General features: G+C 49.2%; 6 protein-coding genes across 7 annotated transcripts; 3 read left to right on the forward strand and 3 right to left on the reverse strand.

The window, feature by feature from the left end:
- Positions 1 to 165: 165 nt before the first annotated feature.
- LOC120900747 (ras-related protein Ral-a) lies at positions 166 to 5610 on the forward strand. 2 transcript variants are annotated; one of them, XM_040308171.1, is made up of 4 exons: positions 166 to 496; positions 809 to 969; positions 1196 to 1370; positions 2463 to 4057. In XM_040308171.1, the coding sequence occupies exons 1-4, from the start codon at positions 344 to 346 to the stop codon at positions 2577 to 2579; spliced, it is 606 nt and encodes a 201-aa protein (XP_040164105.1). In that variant the 5' UTR covers positions 166 to 343; the 3' UTR covers positions 2580 to 4057. The 2 variants fall into 2 exon arrangements, with proteins under 2 accessions (XP_040164105.1, XP_040164106.1); XM_040308172.1 differs by lacking the exon at positions 2463 to 4057 and adding an exon at positions 4320 to 5610 and having other exon boundaries at positions 168 to 496.
- Positions 5596 to 7669, reverse strand: LOC120900741 (negative elongation factor B). The gene is made up of 2 exons (XM_040308163.1): positions 7453 to 7669; positions 5596 to 7370 (listed from the first exon to the last, which is right to left on the reverse strand). Exons 1-2 carry the CDS (start codon positions 7527 to 7529, stop codon positions 5681 to 5683), a joined length of 1767 nt encoding a protein of 588 aa, XP_040164097.1. The 5' UTR covers positions 7530 to 7669; the 3' UTR covers positions 5596 to 5680.
- Positions 7670 to 7789: 120 nt separating this feature from the next.
- On the forward strand, positions 7790 to 10689 carry LOC120901242 (zinc finger protein 583-like). The gene is made up of 6 exons (XM_040308943.1): positions 7790 to 8162; positions 8233 to 9131; positions 9221 to 9422; positions 9561 to 9670; positions 9746 to 10384; positions 10467 to 10689. Exons 1-6 carry the CDS (start codon positions 8028 to 8030, stop codon positions 10627 to 10629), a joined length of 2148 nt encoding a protein of 715 aa, XP_040164877.1. The 5' UTR covers positions 7790 to 8027; the 3' UTR covers positions 10630 to 10689.
- On the reverse strand, positions 10686 to 14520 carry LOC120900745 (sphingolipid delta(4)-desaturase DES1). The gene is made up of 2 exons (XM_040308169.1): positions 13307 to 14520; positions 10686 to 11914 (listed from the first exon to the last, which is right to left on the reverse strand). Exon 1 carries the CDS (start codon positions 14340 to 14342, stop codon positions 13377 to 13379), a length of 966 nt encoding a protein of 321 aa, XP_040164103.1. The 5' UTR covers positions 14343 to 14520; the 3' UTR covers positions 10686 to 11914; positions 13307 to 13376.
- Positions 14521 to 14593: 73 nt separating this feature from the next.
- Positions 14594 to 16504, forward strand: LOC120900742 (glucose dehydrogenase [FAD, quinone]-like). The gene is made up of 2 exons (XM_040308164.1): positions 14594 to 15038; positions 15095 to 16504. The coding sequence occupies exons 1-2, from the start codon at positions 14672 to 14674 to the stop codon at positions 16453 to 16455; spliced, it is 1728 nt and encodes a 575-aa protein (XP_040164098.1). The 5' UTR covers positions 14594 to 14671; the 3' UTR covers positions 16456 to 16504.
- LOC120900746 (ubiquitin carboxyl-terminal hydrolase) lies at positions 16483 to 17897 on the reverse strand. The gene is made up of 3 exons (XM_040308170.1): positions 17472 to 17897; positions 17254 to 17394; positions 16483 to 17177 (listed from the first exon to the last, which is right to left on the reverse strand). Exons 1-3 carry the CDS (start codon positions 17505 to 17507, stop codon positions 16668 to 16670), a joined length of 687 nt encoding a protein of 228 aa, XP_040164104.1. The 5' UTR covers positions 17508 to 17897; the 3' UTR covers positions 16483 to 16667.
- Positions 17898 to 18178: the final 281 nt, after the last annotated feature.

An 18178-nucleotide genomic window follows, 5' to 3' on the forward strand; every position in this document is an offset into this window, starting at 1 on the left:
AAATAAGTGCACACAAAATAGATTTAAGCTAAGATTTCCCCTCATTTTGTTACAGCAATGTGTCTCAATCTCGGCCTAGGCTTTGACAGCAAGGCGTGACAACACCTCCCCTCTCTTGCCGCATTCCCCTTTCTCCTTCGTCCTACGATTACACTTTTCCTATCGTTCGCGTTCAGGCGCTTCGTCATACGTCAAACGAGCGTTTGTCAGGCAGGGGGCTGCTGGCTTGTTAAATTGTTTTGGAAACTTTCCAAACTTTTCCTTCTCTTCCCGAAAAGTGCAGTGCAGCAGTGCACAGAGTGTTTGGTGGCGCTAGAGCTCCCGTGTCCCCCCGTGTGGAACGATGTCGAAGAAACCTACGACGGGCCCGGCCCTGCATAAGGTCATCATGGTGGGCAGCGGCGGTGTAGGCAAATCCGCCCTAACGCTACAGTTCATGTACGACGAGTTCGTGGAGGACTACGAACCGACCAAAGCGGACAGCTACCGTAAAAAGGTACGTGTTGTACCACCGCCGCCACCACCACCACCCGCCTAGGGAGGAAGGGCGCGTCCGCAGACGAAGAAGCTAGTGGAGTGAGAGTTGTGGTGAAGAAGAACGGGGTTAGAGGGGGGAAGCTACAGTTAAAAGCCACAAACGGCCGCGCCACCCCCTATTGTGATGTTAATTCGCACGGTGGGAAAGTGGACGATTTCTCCGTTATTTATCCAGCGCTCTTCTGCTCGTTTTTTTCTCCTCCCTTTGCTTTGTGCTTTTCTTTCGCGGGTGTTGCGCCCTTTTGCGGCGGTGGCGGGGATTGGCTTGTAGGTGGTGCTGGACGGCGAAGAGGTCCAAATCGATATTCTCGATACGGCGGGCCAGGAAGACTATGCGGCCATCCGGGACAACTACTTCCGCAGCGGCGAAGGCTTCCTGTGTGTGTTCTCCATCACGGAAGACGACAGCTTTCAGGCGACTCAGGAATTCCGGTATGTAACGTATACACCTCATCGCTGCGCCCTATTATCAACATCATCATGTGACGATGACTAATCGTGGCGGTGGTGCTGGTGCCTCTCACCCCACCACCCATCGCGGTTGCTGCTAATTGATGGATCTTTTCTCGCTCTCTCGCCTGCTCCCTATGACCTCATCAACCCTGCCAACCACCCTCCCAACGCCACCCCATTCCACACTTTGGTTGCAATTCAACAGGGAACAAATACTGCGCGTGAAGAACGATGAAAACATACCGTTCCTGCTGGTCGGCAATAAATGCGATTTGAACGATAAACGGAAGGTGCCACTGGCGGAATGTCAGTCCCGCGCCCAGCAGTGGGGTGTGCCATACGTCGAAACATCGGCTAAAACACGCGAAAATGTGGACAAGGTATGTTGCTCTTTTTGTTGTTGTATGTTCCTTCCTCCTCCCCCCCCCCTCCACCCCAAATCCACATCAGTGTCTGTGTGTGTTTGCGTTTTTCCGGTGTGTTCAATCCGCTTGTGCGTTTGTTTGATGCTACGTGATGCTTTACTTTCGTGCCCTTATCTTTTTGTTGCATACATACAAACACACACACATACAAACACACACACGTGCAATGCCCTACAAGCTTCCTTTTTTTTGTTCATCTGTTGAGTAATTTTTGTTTGTTTTTTGTTTGGAGTGCTTGGTACAATTGCACAAATGTTGATTCATTTTGGTTTGCTTTTCCACTTGCACTTGAGGCCTCCCCGATATGATATGATAGGCGCTTATTCACCATTGGTATGTGTGTGGCTTGGTCATGTTGCTGTTTGTTTCAATATTCCAGCTTAATTTAATTATGATTTTACACGTGTTATCCACCGCAATAGTTCCACTTTTGACTGCTAGATTTTAGGGTAGAAATGCTACATAGTTTCTATAGTTACCGTATCAGTGGTTGGTTTGCCAAAGTAGACATATTTTGCAGTCAAGGGGTTTTTTTCTAGTTTTAATTAATTCCTCCGATGAACTCAAACAGTTAGACTGTTTAGAAACAATAGGAATCGTAAAAATCCAATTAGAACTCGTTAATCCACTAACAAAACAGTATTTAATAACCACTTTAAGGATAATTTGCATTTCTTGAAGCATATCTTGGTAGATATTAAGAAAAAGATGTTCGAAACGGCCGTTATTTGGTAGTTTTAAGTTAGCTTTGTATCTGTTTTACCGATCTTTTTGCGCTATCGAACCTTTTTCTTAGTTTGGTACCTCTGTTGCCGTACTTTGGTAGCCGCCTCCCTGCTTCCTGCACCTGCCTTTCGGGGCGAATAAGTAGAGCCTTTTGTTTCCTTGTTTTCCCATTGATTTTGGTTTTGAAACACCTCGCACCCGCACTCTCTCCGTTGCCAATCCAATTGCCAGCAAGAACGCCGTGTGCATTCCCGTGTACGTTCTTCGTTCGCCGTGCGCCACATCACCCACACACTCCCCATGCTCACTTCTTCCCCGCAGGTGTTCTTTGACCTGATGCGGCAGATCCGCTCGCGAAAGACGGAAGATTCCAAGACAACGAACGGTCGCGTTAAAGACAAATCGAAGCGACGAAAAATCAAATGTATGCCATTATAGAGCCGAAACAGCGTCATCCAGTCTACCATCAGGACCCCGTACGGAGGAAGCTCACCGGCGCGGTTACTAGGCTACTAGGCGCCAGGCGGGGGAAGGCACACACTCAGACACACATAAACAAAACCCCTCGACGGCCGTGGACACTGCACCAAACAAATCACAAACAAAAACCAGTGGGCAAATACTCACCCATGCGTTCTCTTCAGGAATCATAAAACAGTGACAAGCGGTCGAAGAAAGCTTTTTAAAGCATAATACTACTCTCGCGAATCAAGCGCGACCACTCTCACACATACACGCAACACATCGCTATTTAGTAACATAATTACTTTAAGGGAAAAGTAAAAACAAAGCCGATAAGTTCCAACCGACACGATGAACCCCGTGCGGAAAGGATAGTTCGAACGAGCACGAAATGTCTGCATCTCCTCCCTGCAGCAAGGGAGGTTTACTCCTGGGGGCTACAGTGCAATGCGAACCGGAAGTGGAACCCGGAAGCCAGATGGTTCCTGTAATTGGTGCGCGCTTACGTCTCTATCCCTACGCGGTTCTACTAAGCTTAGTGATTGAATGTAACGCTCTTCTGCTACTCTTTCTCGTGGTGTAGTAGTAGGGGCGCGGTTCAAAACCATCATGGTATTGATGTATTTGTTTTGTGTTGTTTTTAAACTCTGCTCACTCACCACCACACCACGCTTTGGTATCTTCAGTGTGTAGTGGCGTAATGTTAAGGCAAGGCTCCCCCTGGGAAAGCAAGCAGCGATGGCAGCAGCTGAGGAACGAATGTCTAACCTTTACACTGATTTCTGTGCATTTCCTGCTCATTCTATTCATAATCCATAAAGTAAAACACAAAAAGTGAAGCAAATTATGCAAAAAAACACCTCCTCAGCGGTGATGCGCTTTCTTCACGCGTTCGAATGCAACATTTCGCAATTAGGAGAGTCCATTTCCATTTCGCCCGCCAATCACACGGTGTACATTCCACCCATCTCTCTCTCCTCTCTCTGTCCATCCAATCTATCACCGGTCATACTCTGACCTCCGCTTTCCTGTAGCTGCCGACATTGTATTAGCCTCATGCTCATCCATTGCTTATACAAAAAATGGGACAAAAAGCGAACCTCAAAACGCGAAATTGAAATGCACAGTTCAATTGAACCGTGTTTCTTTTTCTCCTCTCTCTTATTTAAGCCTCAAAATAAAATAGTGTGCGCAACATTTACGATTCACGATTCTGTGCGAGCGCACACACACTCACACACATGTCTCACATGTTTCTGTTGTTAACATAACTATAATTATTAATAATAATTAATAAACAAACAAACGAACAAACAAACAAACAAACAAGCAACATGCAACTTATCAGGGACGGTTTTACTACTGTAAAGTAATGATAATAGGCTTATGTGGTTTGCTTTTGTTTTTTTAATAAGAAGAAAATGCAATGCTTTAGTAATATTATATGTTTTAAATGTTTTTTTTTGTTGTACACTGTGTTGGTTTTTTTATACATATTGGGTTCTTTTTTCTGTTTTACAACGGCATCAATTTTTATATCTGTTCTTGTTTTTTTTTCTTCTCTTCCCTTCTTCCTTCTTTCTTTCCCTTCCCCGTACCTTTTCGTATCTCAATTCGTTAAATTCAAACGCTTTTCCAATTGATCGCTCATTTCTCGACCATCTTGCCCCTCGTCCCCTCGGATTACCTCTCGTTCACCGGCACGCACACACACAGATCTTTTACGATCTGATACGGGACATCTCTAACCGAAAGAAGCAAGGCCAAAGCACGGTCCCAGCGCCAAACCGGGACAAGAAGGGCTGCTGCCGGATCCTTTGAGATGTGGCTGCGAGAGTCCATCTATCCTGACCAACCCGACCACCACAACCACCACCAACCCCCCCTTTCCTACCTCGTACGTATTCCTCGCCTTCCTCGAGACACTTCTCTCCACGTGCCCCCGAGCTGCCACTACTACTAAAATGCGTCGTTTGTGTACAACTGTTAAAATGATATTAAACAAACAAAGTAAAGCGGTTAAGGTAAAAAAAGGATGTGTGTCTGTGTGTGAGCGTAGGGTAAAGTGGGTCAGTCTGAGGGGGACATAACACACGCATCAAGAGAGGGGTCTCACACCGCCTACTATATCGTTTAAATACGGAACCAAATTAATGTAAGATAAACAGCGTTATGAAGCGAGTTTTTTTTCTCTTCTTTCTTTGTGCATGAAAGGGAGTTTGATTTTTGCCTATTTTATAACGAGCGGCTCCTAATTCGCGTTCCCATTTCGCCGCTTAAGGAACGGCAAACAGACACACTGGTATACTCCTCCCCGTTGCAAAGGATGTAAGGGCAAAGGGAGCTCCATTCTACGGTGTCGTGTTTTGTCAGCACGAAGCAGCCAGTTTTAGAGCCAAATCGCTCTTAAATGTAGGAAACCTGTAATGCCTCTATGTATTAGATATTATGGTGCAAACGTTATTTAGGGTCACTTTATCTGCTTGCGTTATTTTTTTTTTGTTGCCTCAAAAAGAAATGGGGTTTCAGCCTCATTTTCTACCAACACGTATTTGCTTACCACGTGAGACACATGATGGGCCTCAATCGAGAATTGGGGAGGGGAGAAACCGCGACCGAGCGTATTTAGTTTAACGTTTAAACTCAGCAAGCTTACTACTATTTATTAGACAATATATGTAGCTATGTGTATGTGCGTACCAAACGAGGTGTTGTTGTAAGGCCGTCAGCGCCGCCAGGACAGGGCAACCGTCGTAGCAAGCGTTGTTCGTGTGTTTTTTTAATGTTCTGTGTAAGGATCGTATTGAACAGGCGGCGACAATGTGTGTGTGTGTGTGTGTTGATGTGTAATATGGATGGGAAAATGTTTACCAGCAATCGGTTTTTATATAGATTTGCTTGACAAAAAGAGAGCGATAGAGAGAGCGAGAGCGTCACTGATATCAGGGCAAATTGGAATGGAAAGAATAAAAAAAACCTAAACAGCCACTCGTGAATGGATAATGCATACACTGTCTTGTAAGTTCTTATTTTATTCCCTACTCTTCCCATCATCTCCGCCAATCAAAAATCCCTACTTAGCTAACGTAATGTGGTCCCGGCGTGGGGACACTTTTCAGCGGCGAGTCAAAATCCGTCTCCATCGGCTCGGCGGGCGCTTCCTGCGTGAGCGTGCCGACGCGCTTCTGCAAATTTTCGTACAGCTTGTGGACGCTCTCGTGATGCTGGGCCGTCGGTTGCAGCGCTTTCATCAGCGTCATGAGCCGCGCCTGCGGCAGCTTCTGGTGGATGTACCAGAGCAGCTTGAGCATGTGGCGCGTCACGTTGTCGCGCGTCAGCCCGGCGAACAGAAACTCATCGAACAGCCCGGTACAGAAGTCTTCGTTCGCGAACTCGTCCGACATCGGTATGATGAGTGCGATGAGCGAGTGCAGGAATGGGTCCTCGTACGCGCGGTCGTCCTTGCAGGACGCCAGTATGGCCATCACGCGCAAAATCCCGACGCGATCCTTTTGCCGGGCGGTGTGCAGCGTGTAGTACATGGCCAGTATGGAGGCGACCGCGTTTTCCTGGATGTACGCCTCGACCGCGTCCGGTGCGGGGCCAGAGTGTTCGATCGTCGTGATGGCACTTTCGCGCTCGTCCGGCGGCAGCTTGGAGTGCAGATGGCGCACCTGGTCGTCCACCATGAGCGACATCAGGGCGGGCAGGAACTTCGTCACCACCTGGCTGTCGAGCTTCGGTTCCTTGAAGTCCTGCGAGTCGATCATCACCCAAGCGGACAGCCCGAGCGCCAGCATGCGCAGCAACAGCACGAGGATGAGGTTTTCCCTCGGCATGCCCTCGTTGTTGATCAGATGCTGCAGGATTTTGATGGCCGACGTCGCCAGGAAGTTGATCGCGTACGGATCGCACAGCGTCATCGACAGGTCGCCCAGCACCTGCTCCTGCCCGCGCTTGATGTTGTCGAGGAAACCCTGCAGCTCGCGCGACCGCTTCATGTCGACGTTCTTCTCGCGGATGCACGCGTCCAGGCACCAGGTGAACTTGTGGCACGGGTCCACCGAGATAATGTCCTGCACCTCGAGATCGTGCAGCGCCATCAGCAGCTCCGCCCGCAGCGTGCAGTAGTGCACGTTGCGGGTGCGCAGGAACAGGGTCCGCAGGAACTGCAGCACCATGTCGTACAGCTTCACGCTGTTGCCGATCATGTGGGCCAGCTTTTGGACCACCTCGCCCTGCCGGCGCACCTTCGGCGTCGGCGTGAAGAACAGATTGTTCAGATTGAGGTGATCGAACAGGATGTGCTCCTTTTCGCGGATGTACTGCGACAGCAGCGGTGACACTTCGTCCCCGAACAGGGACTGGTTGTCGCGCCAGATCTGTCGCTTCACCTCCGTGTCGGTGTCCTGGTATAGCTCCCGGTCGCGCACCAGTATCCGCAGGTACTTGTCCTCGATGTGCGGCGTGTTGCGCAGGATGCACATCACGACCGGGCGCAGTGCTTTGACCCGCACGACGGGGAAACTTTTGACCAGCAGCTCTTTCAGCTTCGCGTCCCGCTGCCGACCCTCCTTGGCGCCCAGCTCGTTGATGTGTGCGATCAGCTTGTCGCGCAGCTCCTCCAGCACGGACGTGTGAAAGTCCAGCCGGCGCACACCGTGCAGATCGAGCAGCGGGAGCATCGGGCGCAACGATGGCAGCAGGATGCCATTCTCCACCTGGAATGTTTCGATTGCTTTCAGCGGATCATCACACTCGGAAAGGCTGTGAAGCAGAGAGAGCGAGAGAGCGAAAAGCGAGGTAAGGGGGATCATCTAAGGCGTACAAACTGTTCCACCGTACTTACGCCGCTTTCAGAAACACTGGACCGGGCACGTTAACCTCTTCCAGGCCGGAAAGAGCGATTTTTTGCGAAGGATTCATTGCCGAAAACCGAGCCGCAGCGTCCGGGCCAGAGAATTGTGTTGTTTTGATGCCGTGTTGTCAACAAACCGACGCTCCCGTACAACATGGCGAGGGTTTTTGACGTTCGACCATCGCTGTATCTCGCTCGGTTTTCTCTACCCTTCTTTTTCTTGCCTACAATGTGAGCATTCAAAGCATTTTCAAAGTGAGCGTCTGTGCCCCCCTCTTCCACTTCACTTCGAACCCAAAAAACCGTCACAAATACTTCCAAAAAGCGTCGCCTGCGAGGGAAAATCACACCGTCTACGGGCGTTGGCAAGCTTGCGGGGCCGCCGGTTTTTGAGCTCATTCCAGCGCAGCTCTATACACCTTGGTCGATTTGGCCGTAATGTCAAAAAGTGTTTGCTTGTAAACAAACAAAGATTTGCAAATTGGTGCAATATCCAAACAATCCTCAATCGCAATTAGCTCCGCGCGAGCCGTTCTTTGAGCAGAAACGTACATTTGCTCGCCCAGATGGAGCAATGTTGCCGATTATGCATGGATGCCAATCCGATGCTAACCAGCATTGCCAACTATCGGTTTCTGTCGGTGGAAAAGGCGTGTGCCGTCGCGCTGGCCGATCTCATTGAACAGTATCTAGAGATCAGTGTAAGTGTTGGGCGGAGTAACTCTCGCAACCAGCTTTCCCTCACAAACGTAACGTTGTTTTGCTTTGCAGATGAATCATTCCGCAACTGAGCCTTTGATTTGTGGCGAATGCTTGAAGCGGCTCGAAGAATGGCATTCGTTTCGCGAAAGCTGCCACCAGCACGATCGTTACTTTCAGCAGCCGAACATCAAATTCGAAGAAGTGATTACCATCGAGCCGCGATACGTGCTGGAACCGATCGACTCATTGGAGAGGCAGAAGCAAAACGATAAAGCACAGCAGGAAGATTGCATCGGTGAAGAAGAGGAAAAGTTGGAGCTGGATGAGGAGGAGGTTGGCATACAGATGGCTTCAGAATCGGAAACCTCTGACATTGTGCCAAAAGAGCAATCGAAACAGGACGTCCTGAAGAGTAATGCAGACACCCGTCCTACCATACGGAAGCAAGTTCACAAACCACTCGCCACAAAGGGAAAGCGTGGACGCCCTAAATCGTACCGGGAACGTGTGGAGTCGCCAAAAGCGGACCAAAAGAAAGAGAGCGTGGAGCAGCCAAAGCACGACCCACCCCAGCATGCAGCCCGAAAGCAGCGACCCATGCCAAAAATCTGCACCATATGCGGGGTGGCGCGAACCGACATGGCCGCCCATATGCGCTGGCACAACAACGAGCGCCCGTATCAGTGTCCGCACTGTCCGAAGATATTCCTGAACAGCTCCAATCTGAAGAATCACATCAATCTGCACACGCGCGAAAAGCTGTACAAGTGTGATCTCTGTGATAAGGAGTTTGCCAGCACGACCGGGCGCAGCAAGCATCGGGAAATACACGCGACGGAGCGGGTGCACCTGTGCACCGTCTGTGGCAAGCGGTTCAAGTACCGCGCATCGCTGGCACGCCACAAGCTGATCCATTTCGAGGAACCGAAGCAGAAGTGCTCCGTCTGCGATATGATGTTTCTAACGAAGTAAGTTTTTACATTTTCTTTTTGCTCTAACTATATACTTTTTTGTTGTGCAAATTACAAAATTGGATTTGATTGGATTTCACCAACAGAACCCGTCTGACGAAACACTTTATGGTGCACATGAACGTAAAACCGTTCAGCTGTGAGGTTTGCGGGAAAGCGTTCAACCGGAAGGACAATCTCAAAACGCACATGAAAACGCATGCGGCACAGCGGAAGCGGGAGAAAAAGCAAGAGCCAGCAGGAATTGTCGTGCCGCAACAACAGCAGACGTCCGAAGAGATTATTATATGAAACCAGTTCAAGCAGAACAGATGCATATTGCTCGATTTAAAAAGAGGAATAAACGATAGGCTTTGAATTCATGTTTTTTTTAAATTATTTTACAAAACATCCAAAATAATCGTGCAATGTTCATATCTAAAAAAAACCGTCATTCACTTCACCGTTCAAAATCACAGCCCAGGTGACAGATTGTCAATGAAACGTCAGTTCGAGGCTGTTTGTTTTGTTTACAAACTGCATCGTTCCGGAAAGGGGTAAGTAGCGCATACGAAATGCAATTTTACTGTTAAAACAAATCTATAAAAATAAGATTCCTTTTCATATTTTAGAAATAAGCGTAATGCAAAAAGGATGGCGTTCCACGGTAGTCCGTTAATAAGCCTTAAAATAGAACCCATCGAAGGAAGCATGCACCTGCACGGGGATGATGTTGATGAGCCGGAAGAGGAAAGTTGGGAAACAAAACCCTCGCTCTTGGTGGATGACTATCCGGAGGGACCGGCGACAGACGATGGCTACATCTACGAGGTACTGGAAAGTGAGAGCGAGTCCGAAAATGCCGCTGATTGCAGCACAAAACCAAAGCCCCAACGGAAGCGCCGTAGCTTCTGCACGATATGTGGCAAGTATTTGAACAATCTTGCCGAACATCGCCGGATGCATCTGAACATTCGCACCCAGCAGTGCCCGTACTGCGAGAAAACGTTCGTCCATCGTACGAATCTGATTACGCACCTGAACATTCACACGCACGATCGGACGTACAAGTGCGAGTACTGTGGCAGCGAGTTTACGAGCGTGCAGGGACTGAAGCAGCACCGGGCGACACACTTCGAGGGCCAGTACGCGTGCACCATTTGCCACCGGAAGTACAGCCGCAAATGCTACCTTCGCGTCCACCATGAACGGGTACACAGGCCGAAGGAGAAGCATTGCTGTCTGATTTGCGACCGACAGTTTCTCAATCCGTAAGTTTCGGGCGAGCAGCTGGGGCGATGCGGAAGAGAAAGTGTAGGAAAGTTATTTGAATTTGAATTTTGTCTTTTTCAGCACGCTGAAGGAAAAGCACATGAAGATCCACGAGGACGGTACGCTACACGAATGCAGTCTGTGTCATCGAGCGTATAATGCAAAGCGAAATTTGCTAAGACACATACGAACGGCTCATCCGGAGCGAGGGCAGAGCGATAGCAGTAGCACGCCCTTGTCATGACCATAGTCGTTGAGTCGAAAGTCGTTTTGTAAATATATGTTCCGTACGCTGTCTGACTGATTTCGATATCTTTGATTTATTGACACAATACAGTACAATAATTGTAATATTCGTCTGCTGTTTTTTGTAAGCAACATCCTCGCAGGGCTTATTATTAGTACACATGTATTAAAAACAATCCATCGAATCCTAAGTAATGCGTGCTCCGCCCGAAAAGGGAGTGCAGTGTGGAAGCGGTTCCACGCGCAAAACACACACACATAAACACGTACGCGCGCTCTCGTAATTTGCAAAGCAGCAATATCAAAAAACATGGAAAGGCATGGAAACACACAATCTTCCGTTAACACACGCGTTTGTTTTGTAGCTGTTTTATATTCTCTCTTCCCTGTACTTATTTTATGATCGCATTCCTCCCTCTGCATCACAACTCTGATGTCGATCGCGCATTGCAATACTTTAGTTTTGGTTTATTTTATTGTTACACACATCAAATATTTGTTTTTGTTGGAACAAATTTAATCGAATCTTACGCATTATTCCTTCTGCACGCTCCAACACGTGCTCGCTCCGATTAGCTTGGTGATGTAGCTTGGGATATTACGTGCTTTTTTATTTTAATTTATAAACCAAGCCGGCACACGAAGGCTTTGAACCAACATTGAATCAAAATGATAAACAATCGTTATTATAAGAGAAAGGTAATAGAATGCCCGACAACAACGGGAGGGGGGCAGCCTTCCCCCACAAACCAATCCTTTGTCGGTTCTTTACAATTGCCATCCGGTGGTGTCAGTGCCCTAATACTTGCCCTTTTCCTTATCTGAGACATTTTTGTGTTGTGTTCACAAACGCGATTCGATTTATAATTAGTTTTCCTAGTGTTTTTTTTCCATTTGTCGCCAGCAATGTTCCGTTTCTATACAATATTACACATACATACGTCATACACGCCGCCGGTGCACACAGTATACTCTCGCGGGGGTTCATTATCATTAATATAGTCAACATTGTATCAATGCTCTTTAAGGTTATAAGCAAAAAAGTCCATTCGTTTGTTTATAGGCTTACTCTGGTAGTAGTAGTAGTAGTTGTTGTTGTTATATTGTTTGTTTGCTTCGTCCTTTCTGCGTATTTCTGGTTGTGTTGTGTTGTTTGTGTGGTTTGGTCCGCCCATGGCAGACAGGTAGATTCCTTTTCGGTAGAGAATATTAATTGTCTATATATATCGTCACACGCCTCCATCTCAATGCAAACAACATGCGTTGCATTACGCTCGTTAGACCTAAAAGCAGAAGTACGAAAAGGTGAAAGCGTTTTAGTTTTAAAAAGAGGAAATTATTTTGAAATAAAGTTTAAATCCCAGTCACGAATGGAATGCATGAACTGTGTGTGTGTATCGATACCGGCATTATCACACAACCATCACTTGAGTGTCGCCTGCGTGAAGAGGTATATTGCGCCAAGGGCAGACAAACAAACGTATCCGCCGCGCAAAGCGGACATAAAAAAAACGCGACTCTATACATTTTTATTATCATACGTTGACGCATTCATCCAGCCACAAATACACAAACGCAAGATAGCTCAGTTGCATGTTTGCTTTTCCGATAATGGTGTCCCCTGCCCGGCCCCTCTCTCGTTGGATAAATAATAGTTAGCCCCTTATATATTACAGTACGTAGAGCGTATGATCGTATCGGAACATACTATTTCGCGACGAAATTACAAATTTCGGGGGTAAGGAGGAGGGAAGCATTGTTATGTCCACGTGCCACCAAAAGCGATAAGGAGGGAAAAGGAGGGAATTTGAAAATGAGTCACACCCAGGTGGTCGTTGCTCGGAATGCATTAACGTACACCACCTTCAAAGCGAGAAAGAGAGAGAGAGTGTGGAAAAAGACGGGTATAGCGTAAGGAAAAGGGTCACCACCAACTGTAATTCAATGCCATCGCATTAGGAAACGTCTAGAGCCGTTCGATACTGGCCCGGCAGACTCGATGAGTAGAGCTCCAGTTGATGACATAAACCATTCTCCCGTGAGCCATTGCGCCAGCTATGCGCTCGCCCCGGCACAAATCAATTAGTATGCGTCAGACGTGTGGCAGATGCCTTAAACACGGTGCGAAAGCAAACGACAAACGACGATTGCTCATTGAGACTCGGGAAAGGGATCATAAATTTGGGACCACGGGTCAGCTGCGGCTTTGTTTACCCATGGCCCTCTCTATCAGCCGTCTGTTTGACTGTTCATTGATAGTCACCTTTTTCCCATGGATTCGGCAAATGATAACCGGAGGGGCGGCTCGTGGGCCTTGTTATCTTTCTTTCTTTTTTCGTTTTCGAAATTCAGCTTTGTCTAGTGGCGGGGGTCGCTGCTATCGCGTGACAGACTAGACTGGCCATAAACAAGCTAATCGTGTATGCCTCATCTAAGTCCAACAGTCATACAGTCGATACGGGGGAAAAAAGCAGCAAGGCGGATGTGCGGTGCTGCTCGATAACGGCAGATAATGTGGGGCCAGCGCAGCGATTGAACAATCAATCACGCCAGCCAATGATATGGGACGCACAGGTGGCAATTCGGTGAATGCCAGATGGCAGCACACAATAATTGAGCCTAAACTGCGCAGGCATGAATGAATTTACCAGATAAAACAATTTCACGAAACTCACCTGGGGGGATTGTGAAACAGTGGGGAGGGAGGAGATGGGGCGGGAGCGGGCGGCTTAATATCAATTCGATTTAAGAATCTAGTCCGCGGGCTTTACGCTTGATGCGAGCGTACGGGCCGACGGACGGATCGGTGATGAAATCGTACAGCACGCGCGTCCAGGACGTGTGCTGCGGGATGTTGTCGTAGAACTCGGGCGCGATCCGCTTCACCTCGGGCAGCAGCCGGCCGGGCACGGCCGGAAAATCGTGATGCTCGTTGTGGTAGCCCACGTTGAAGGTGATCCAGTTGAGCGGCCCATAGTACGAGTACGTCTCGAAGCCCTTCGCGAACATGTAGTGCTCGGAGATGAAGTGGCCCGCCACCGGATGGAGGCCCATCGCCAGCAGCGACCCGACGATCAGGTACACCATCACCTTCCACCCGAAGTACTGCACCACGATCGTGTTGAAGGCGAGCTGTATGACGCCATTGACCAGTTCGAGCTTTTGCGGCGGCTTCGGATTCACGACCAGCGGCCGGAAGATGTAGAACAGCGGCTGCAGGCAGACCCAGAAAAATTTGCCCAGCGTCGTGCAGAACAGCTTCGCCTCGAGGTAGGTGGGCAGGTCCGTGTCGATCACCTCGTCGCCCTGGTAGCGGTGGTGCTCCAGGTGGTACTTCTTGAACGACACCGACATGGGCAGCCCGATCGGGAGGTTGCAGAAGAAGCCAAACAACCGGTTCGCCATCGGGCGCGCGTGCCCGAACGCCAGATTGTGGGCAATTTCGTGGCACGCCAGCATGAGCGAGTGGTTGATCACGCCACCGAAGCAGTAGGCCAGCAGAAACACCACCTTCCACGACTGGTCCCGCACCACGAACAGCATCGCGAGCTGGGTGAGGACCATCGCGCTCGCGACCCATTTGAACTGCGGGTCGCAGCCGAACAGCTTCTTTATCTGCGGGTACTTTTCCAGGATCAGCTTTCGCCGGCTCGCGTGCGGCTCCTCCGTGTACGTCCACTCGAAATCGGTGCGCGAAACGTGCTGTCCCATGGCTGAATTTGTTGCTTTAAAACTATAAAATAAAACACTAACGAAAACAACGGTATAACGCTACCTAAACTCTAGCCTAACTATTTCACAATAATGGGCAGCGGCAGTGCACCCGAAAAAGAAAAAGTGATGCAGATGACGGTACACCACCGCCGGCTTGATTATTTTACACTGACAGCGGGTGACAGCTGGCTCTTTCTAGAAGGGAGAGGAAAAACATCGCCCGCTGGCGGTGAAAGTCATCGCACGCGTTGACATTTCTACCAAACAACAACAACAGGTTGCTGGTGTGTGTGTTTTTGCCGGCTGCAGAAAGGCTCGCCGCGGTCATGTTTTTTGCCCTGTTCAACTTTTACTTTACCGTGGGCTTTTACGCGGTTGGTGTTTTCATTGCGTCGTGCATTTTTAAGCTGCTGTTCTATGCTGCCTACCTGAACGATCTACATTCCACGCCGTTGGACAGTGTGTACGATTACATTATCGTTGGGAGTGGGACGGCCGGCTCCTGGATAGCGTCCCGCATTCCCTCCAACAATGTGCTCGTGCTGGAGGCAGGGCCCGATCGGAACGCGCTCATGGACGTTCCACTGTTTCTTCCGCTGCTGCAAGGAACGCAGTACGATTGGCAGTATGTGACGGAACCGCAAGCGGAGGCCTGCTGGGCTATGAAGGAAAATCGCAGCCGTTGGCCCATGGGTAACCGGAACGAATGGATGATTGATACCATTCAATAACACGTGCTTTTGTTTCAGGCAAAACGGTCGGCGGCACACACATACTGAACAACATGATACACTTCAAAGCGGAGCGGAAGGATTTCACCGGCTGGTTCGGAAAGGCGCATGATTTGGACCGGTTTATGGAGTTTTTCGAGCGCGACCGATGGTCCCACGTTGAGCGCGGATATTCTACCCAGCTAGGGCATGCCATTATCGATTCAGCGATGCTGCTCGGTTTCGGCCGGGATGATTTTTTCCAACCGCTGCTAACGACCCGCAACGGTCGACGATGGACGACAGCGCACGAGTACGAATCGAGAGGACGATTGGCACACGACCGGCTGACGAACAGTGTGGTAGAACGAATCGTATTGGAAAAAGGCGTCGCAAAACGTTTGCTCGTATCAAGCGCGGGAAAGCTGATTGAGTTGAGGGCTAGCAAGGGCATAATACTTGCCGCAGGGACGGTCGGATCGGCTAAACTGCTGCTACAAAGTGGCATCGGACCGCGGGAGGAACTGGAAACGGTGGGTGTGACACCCATCATCAATCTGCCACAGGTGGGCAAGAATTTGCAGGATCACATCGGCACCGGGTCGGAGTTGCTGTTGATAGGCAAATCGCTAAAGTTGCACCCGATCGATCTGGTGCATCCTTCGAATGTTTTGAAATTCTTCTCCGGAAACCACCATCAATCGTCGCTGTCGTTTGGTGGCTGCGAAGCGGTTGGTTACGTATCTTTAGGTAGCAATTATACGAGTGATTTACAGTTTATGGTCCTGCCGGCCGGTTTAACCTCCGACGGGGGCGTACATCTGCGTAACATAGTCAACCTGAAGGACGCCGTGTGGAAGGACTACTACGAGCCGCTCTCGAGGACGGGTCAGCATGCCGTCACGGTTCTACCGATACTGCTCCATCCCAAAAGCGTTGGCCACATCGGGCTCCGTAGTGCGAATGGGCAGGATGCTCCAATTATCAATCCCAACTATTTAACCTCGAAAGAAGATGTCCGCGACCTGGTGAAAGGTATTCGAATATTGCAACAACTCACCCAGCAACCACCGGCCAGGCAATTGGGGCTAGAGTTCAATCCAAAGCCTTTCCCCGGCTGCACGACGCAACCGTACGATAGCGATGCCTACTGGGAGTGTTACGTTCGATCGGTAACGCACACGATCTACCATCCGGTGGGAACATGCCGGATGGGAGGCACCAGTGCCGACTCGGTAGTGTCCTCCTCCGACCTGCGTGTGCACGGTGTGCAGAATCTGTTCGTGGCCGATGCATCCGTCCTGCCGTCGCTTCCCAGTGGGAATCCCAATTCCGTTGCGATGGCCATTGGCGAGTACTTTATACGATCAAACTTTTTGCCCACCGTAGCGATGAAATAAAAACACAAAAAAACAACATTTTGCATCTACAATGACATGCACATTGAAAGCATAAATGCGTTTTTTTTATTTTATTGCTAATATCTCTCCATATAAAAGGAACGCTGCCTGGCGCCGGTGTGATTTGAATGCTTGGGTATGGGTCTTTTTTTGTTCCGAGTGCAAGCTTAAAGCGTTAAAAGCGAGATTATGATGCGAGATCTTCAACCCGCTCACTGGGTCGGCACCAGGCCGAGCAGCGTGAAGCGCACCTCGGAAGGATCCAGTTCGATGAACTGCTTGCACACCTTAATCGAGTCCTTCAGCAGCGTCTCCGGCGTGGTCGGTCCGTGCGCCACCGGGAAGTTCTTGCGGCCGTCCAGCTCGTACAGCGTGCCGTCCACCTGTACGAACGCGATAAAGTGATGGTACACCGTGTCGTTAATGTTGGGTGTGGCGGTTTGGCCCTGCTGAGCGTTCTGCTCGTGCGTCGCCTTGAACTCTTCGCTCTTGTTCAGCAGCTCGCCACGCTCGACGGGCGACAGGTCTTTGGCACTGTCCAGATACTTCTTCAGCACGCTGCCCTCGGTGACCTCAATGTCCGGGTTGTTCAGGATGGCGTGAATCACCGCAATCGTACCGCACGCGTTGTGCACGAACTGTCGCGTGAAGAACAAACTCTTCGGATGCTCCACGTTTTTGTCCTTCAGCTCCTCGTCTTGCTTCGCGCGGAACTCTTCGTGCTGTGTGGAGGACGGACGGGGTACGGGTGGTTAAAAGAAAGTTTTCAATGTGTTATGTAGGATCGCAAATAATTACCGCCTTCGAGCAGGGAAACAGAAAGATCAACGACTTGACCGGTTTCGGCACCATATCCAGCAGCTCATCGTCCATTCCATAGATATCGACGATGCTCCAGAGCGGCGAAACGCCCAAATTCACCATATAGTTCGACAGCACCTGGAGCGGACCGGGAAAGTGTAAATTTTACCCCCCTTTTCCCAGGAAACTTCCAACGCCACCTGCTTTCCACTTACCTCCGGGTTAGATTCCAAGGGTAGCCAGACATCCATTTTGTCCACTCTGTCGCTTGCCACGGTTTCACCACGAATATTCAATGTTTGCAGGCACACAGTTCGTTCGTCACTGCACGTCTAATCTAATTAGAATGCAGTTACCCAAGAGAATCCGGACAAATTTTCCGTCTTTGCCTTTCTGTTTTTCGTAACCGTGGGCGTTGCGTGTAGCGGCTATCACCAAAATGGAGTTCGGCTCTTTGTCTTCCTTCACACAAATCAATGCCACTAGCAGGACTTGGGAGCCGGCTCACTCGAAAAAGGGGGTGGAGGCGCGTAGGCGAGGAGGACTGCAGGACACAACCAACTAAAACATGCAACAGATTTTCCCGAACGACTTTTTTCTCGTCTTTTTCCCGGCTTCTAGCGTGAATTGCACACAGCCACATCGAGTTTGACAGCGAGGGTGTGTTTATACACGCGATGTAACGAGTTGAAATGGGGAATAGTGCAGGGTTGGTGGTTTGATTTTTCCAAACGCCTCGAAACCATAAATTGCTAGGGTAAAGTAAATTTTTATTCTTTTATTCTTTTTCTTTCTCTGATTCTTCTTTTGTTCTTCTTTCTTTTGTGAGAGCATCGTTCATATTTCATTTAAAAAAAAAAACATGATTTTCATCTGTATTGAAAGTACCACGCTACGGTGGAATACCGAAAACAATAAAAAT

Source organism: Anopheles arabiensis, chromosome 3, assembly GCF_016920715.1.
Source record: "Anopheles arabiensis isolate DONGOLA chromosome 3, AaraD3, whole genome shotgun sequence".
In the NCBI taxonomy this organism is placed as follows: Eukaryota; Metazoa; Arthropoda; class Insecta; order Diptera; family Culicidae; genus Anopheles; species Anopheles arabiensis.

Bases quoted from the DNA above. Each gene is read 5' to 3' on its own strand.
- LOC120900746 (XM_040308170.1), bottom strand. From the start codon at position 17,507: ATGGATGTCTGGCTACCCTTGGAATCTAACCCGGAG. The intron at 17,395-17,471 runs GTAAGTGGAAAG...GGTCCGCTCCAG, and splicing joins CCTTGGAATCTAACCCGGAG to GTGCTGTCGAACTATATGGT. The intron at 17,178-17,253 runs GTAATTATTTGC...TCCTCCACACAG, and splicing joins TGTTTCCCTGCTCGAAGGCG to CACGAAGAGTTCCGCGCGAA.
- LOC120900747 (XM_040308171.1), top strand. From the start codon at position 344: ATGTCGAAGAAACCTACGACGGGCCCGGCCCTGCATAAGGTCATCATG. The intron at 970-1,195 runs GTATGTAACGTA...GCAATTCAACAG, and splicing joins CAGGCGACTCAGGAATTCCG to GGAACAAATACTGCGCGTGA. The intron at 1,371-2,462 runs GTATGTTGCTCT...TCTTCCCCGCAG, and splicing joins CACGCGAAAATGTGGACAAG to GTGTTCTTTGACCTGATGCG.
- LOC120900741 (XM_040308163.1), bottom strand. From the start codon at position 7,529: ATGAATCCTTCGCAAAAAATCGCTCTTTCCGGCCTGGAAGAGGTTAAC. The intron at 7,371-7,452 runs GTAAGTACGGTG...TCTGCTTCACAG, and splicing joins CCAGTGTTTCTGAAAGCGGC to CCTTTCCGAGTGTGATGATC.
- LOC120900742 (XM_040308164.1), top strand. From the start codon at position 14,672: ATGTTTTTTGCCCTGTTCAACTTTTACTTTACCGTGGGCTTTTACGCG. The intron at 15,039-15,094 runs GTAACCGGAACG...CTTTTGTTTCAG, and splicing joins TCGCAGCCGTTGGCCCATGG to GCAAAACGGTCGGCGGCACA.
- LOC120901242 (XM_040308943.1), top strand. From the start codon at position 8,028: ATGGAGCAATGTTGCCGATTATGCATGGATGCCAATCCGATGCTAACC. The intron at 8,163-8,232 runs GTAAGTGTTGGG...TTTGCTTTGCAG, and splicing joins AACAGTATCTAGAGATCAGT to ATGAATCATTCCGCAACTGA. The intron at 9,423-9,560 runs TGAAACCAGTTC...TATCTAAAAAAA, and splicing joins CGTCCGAAGAGATTATTATA to ACCGTCATTCACTTCACCGT.
- LOC120900745 (XM_040308169.1), bottom strand. From the start codon at position 14,342: ATGGGACAGCACGTTTCGCGCACCGATTTCGAGTGGACGTACACGGAG.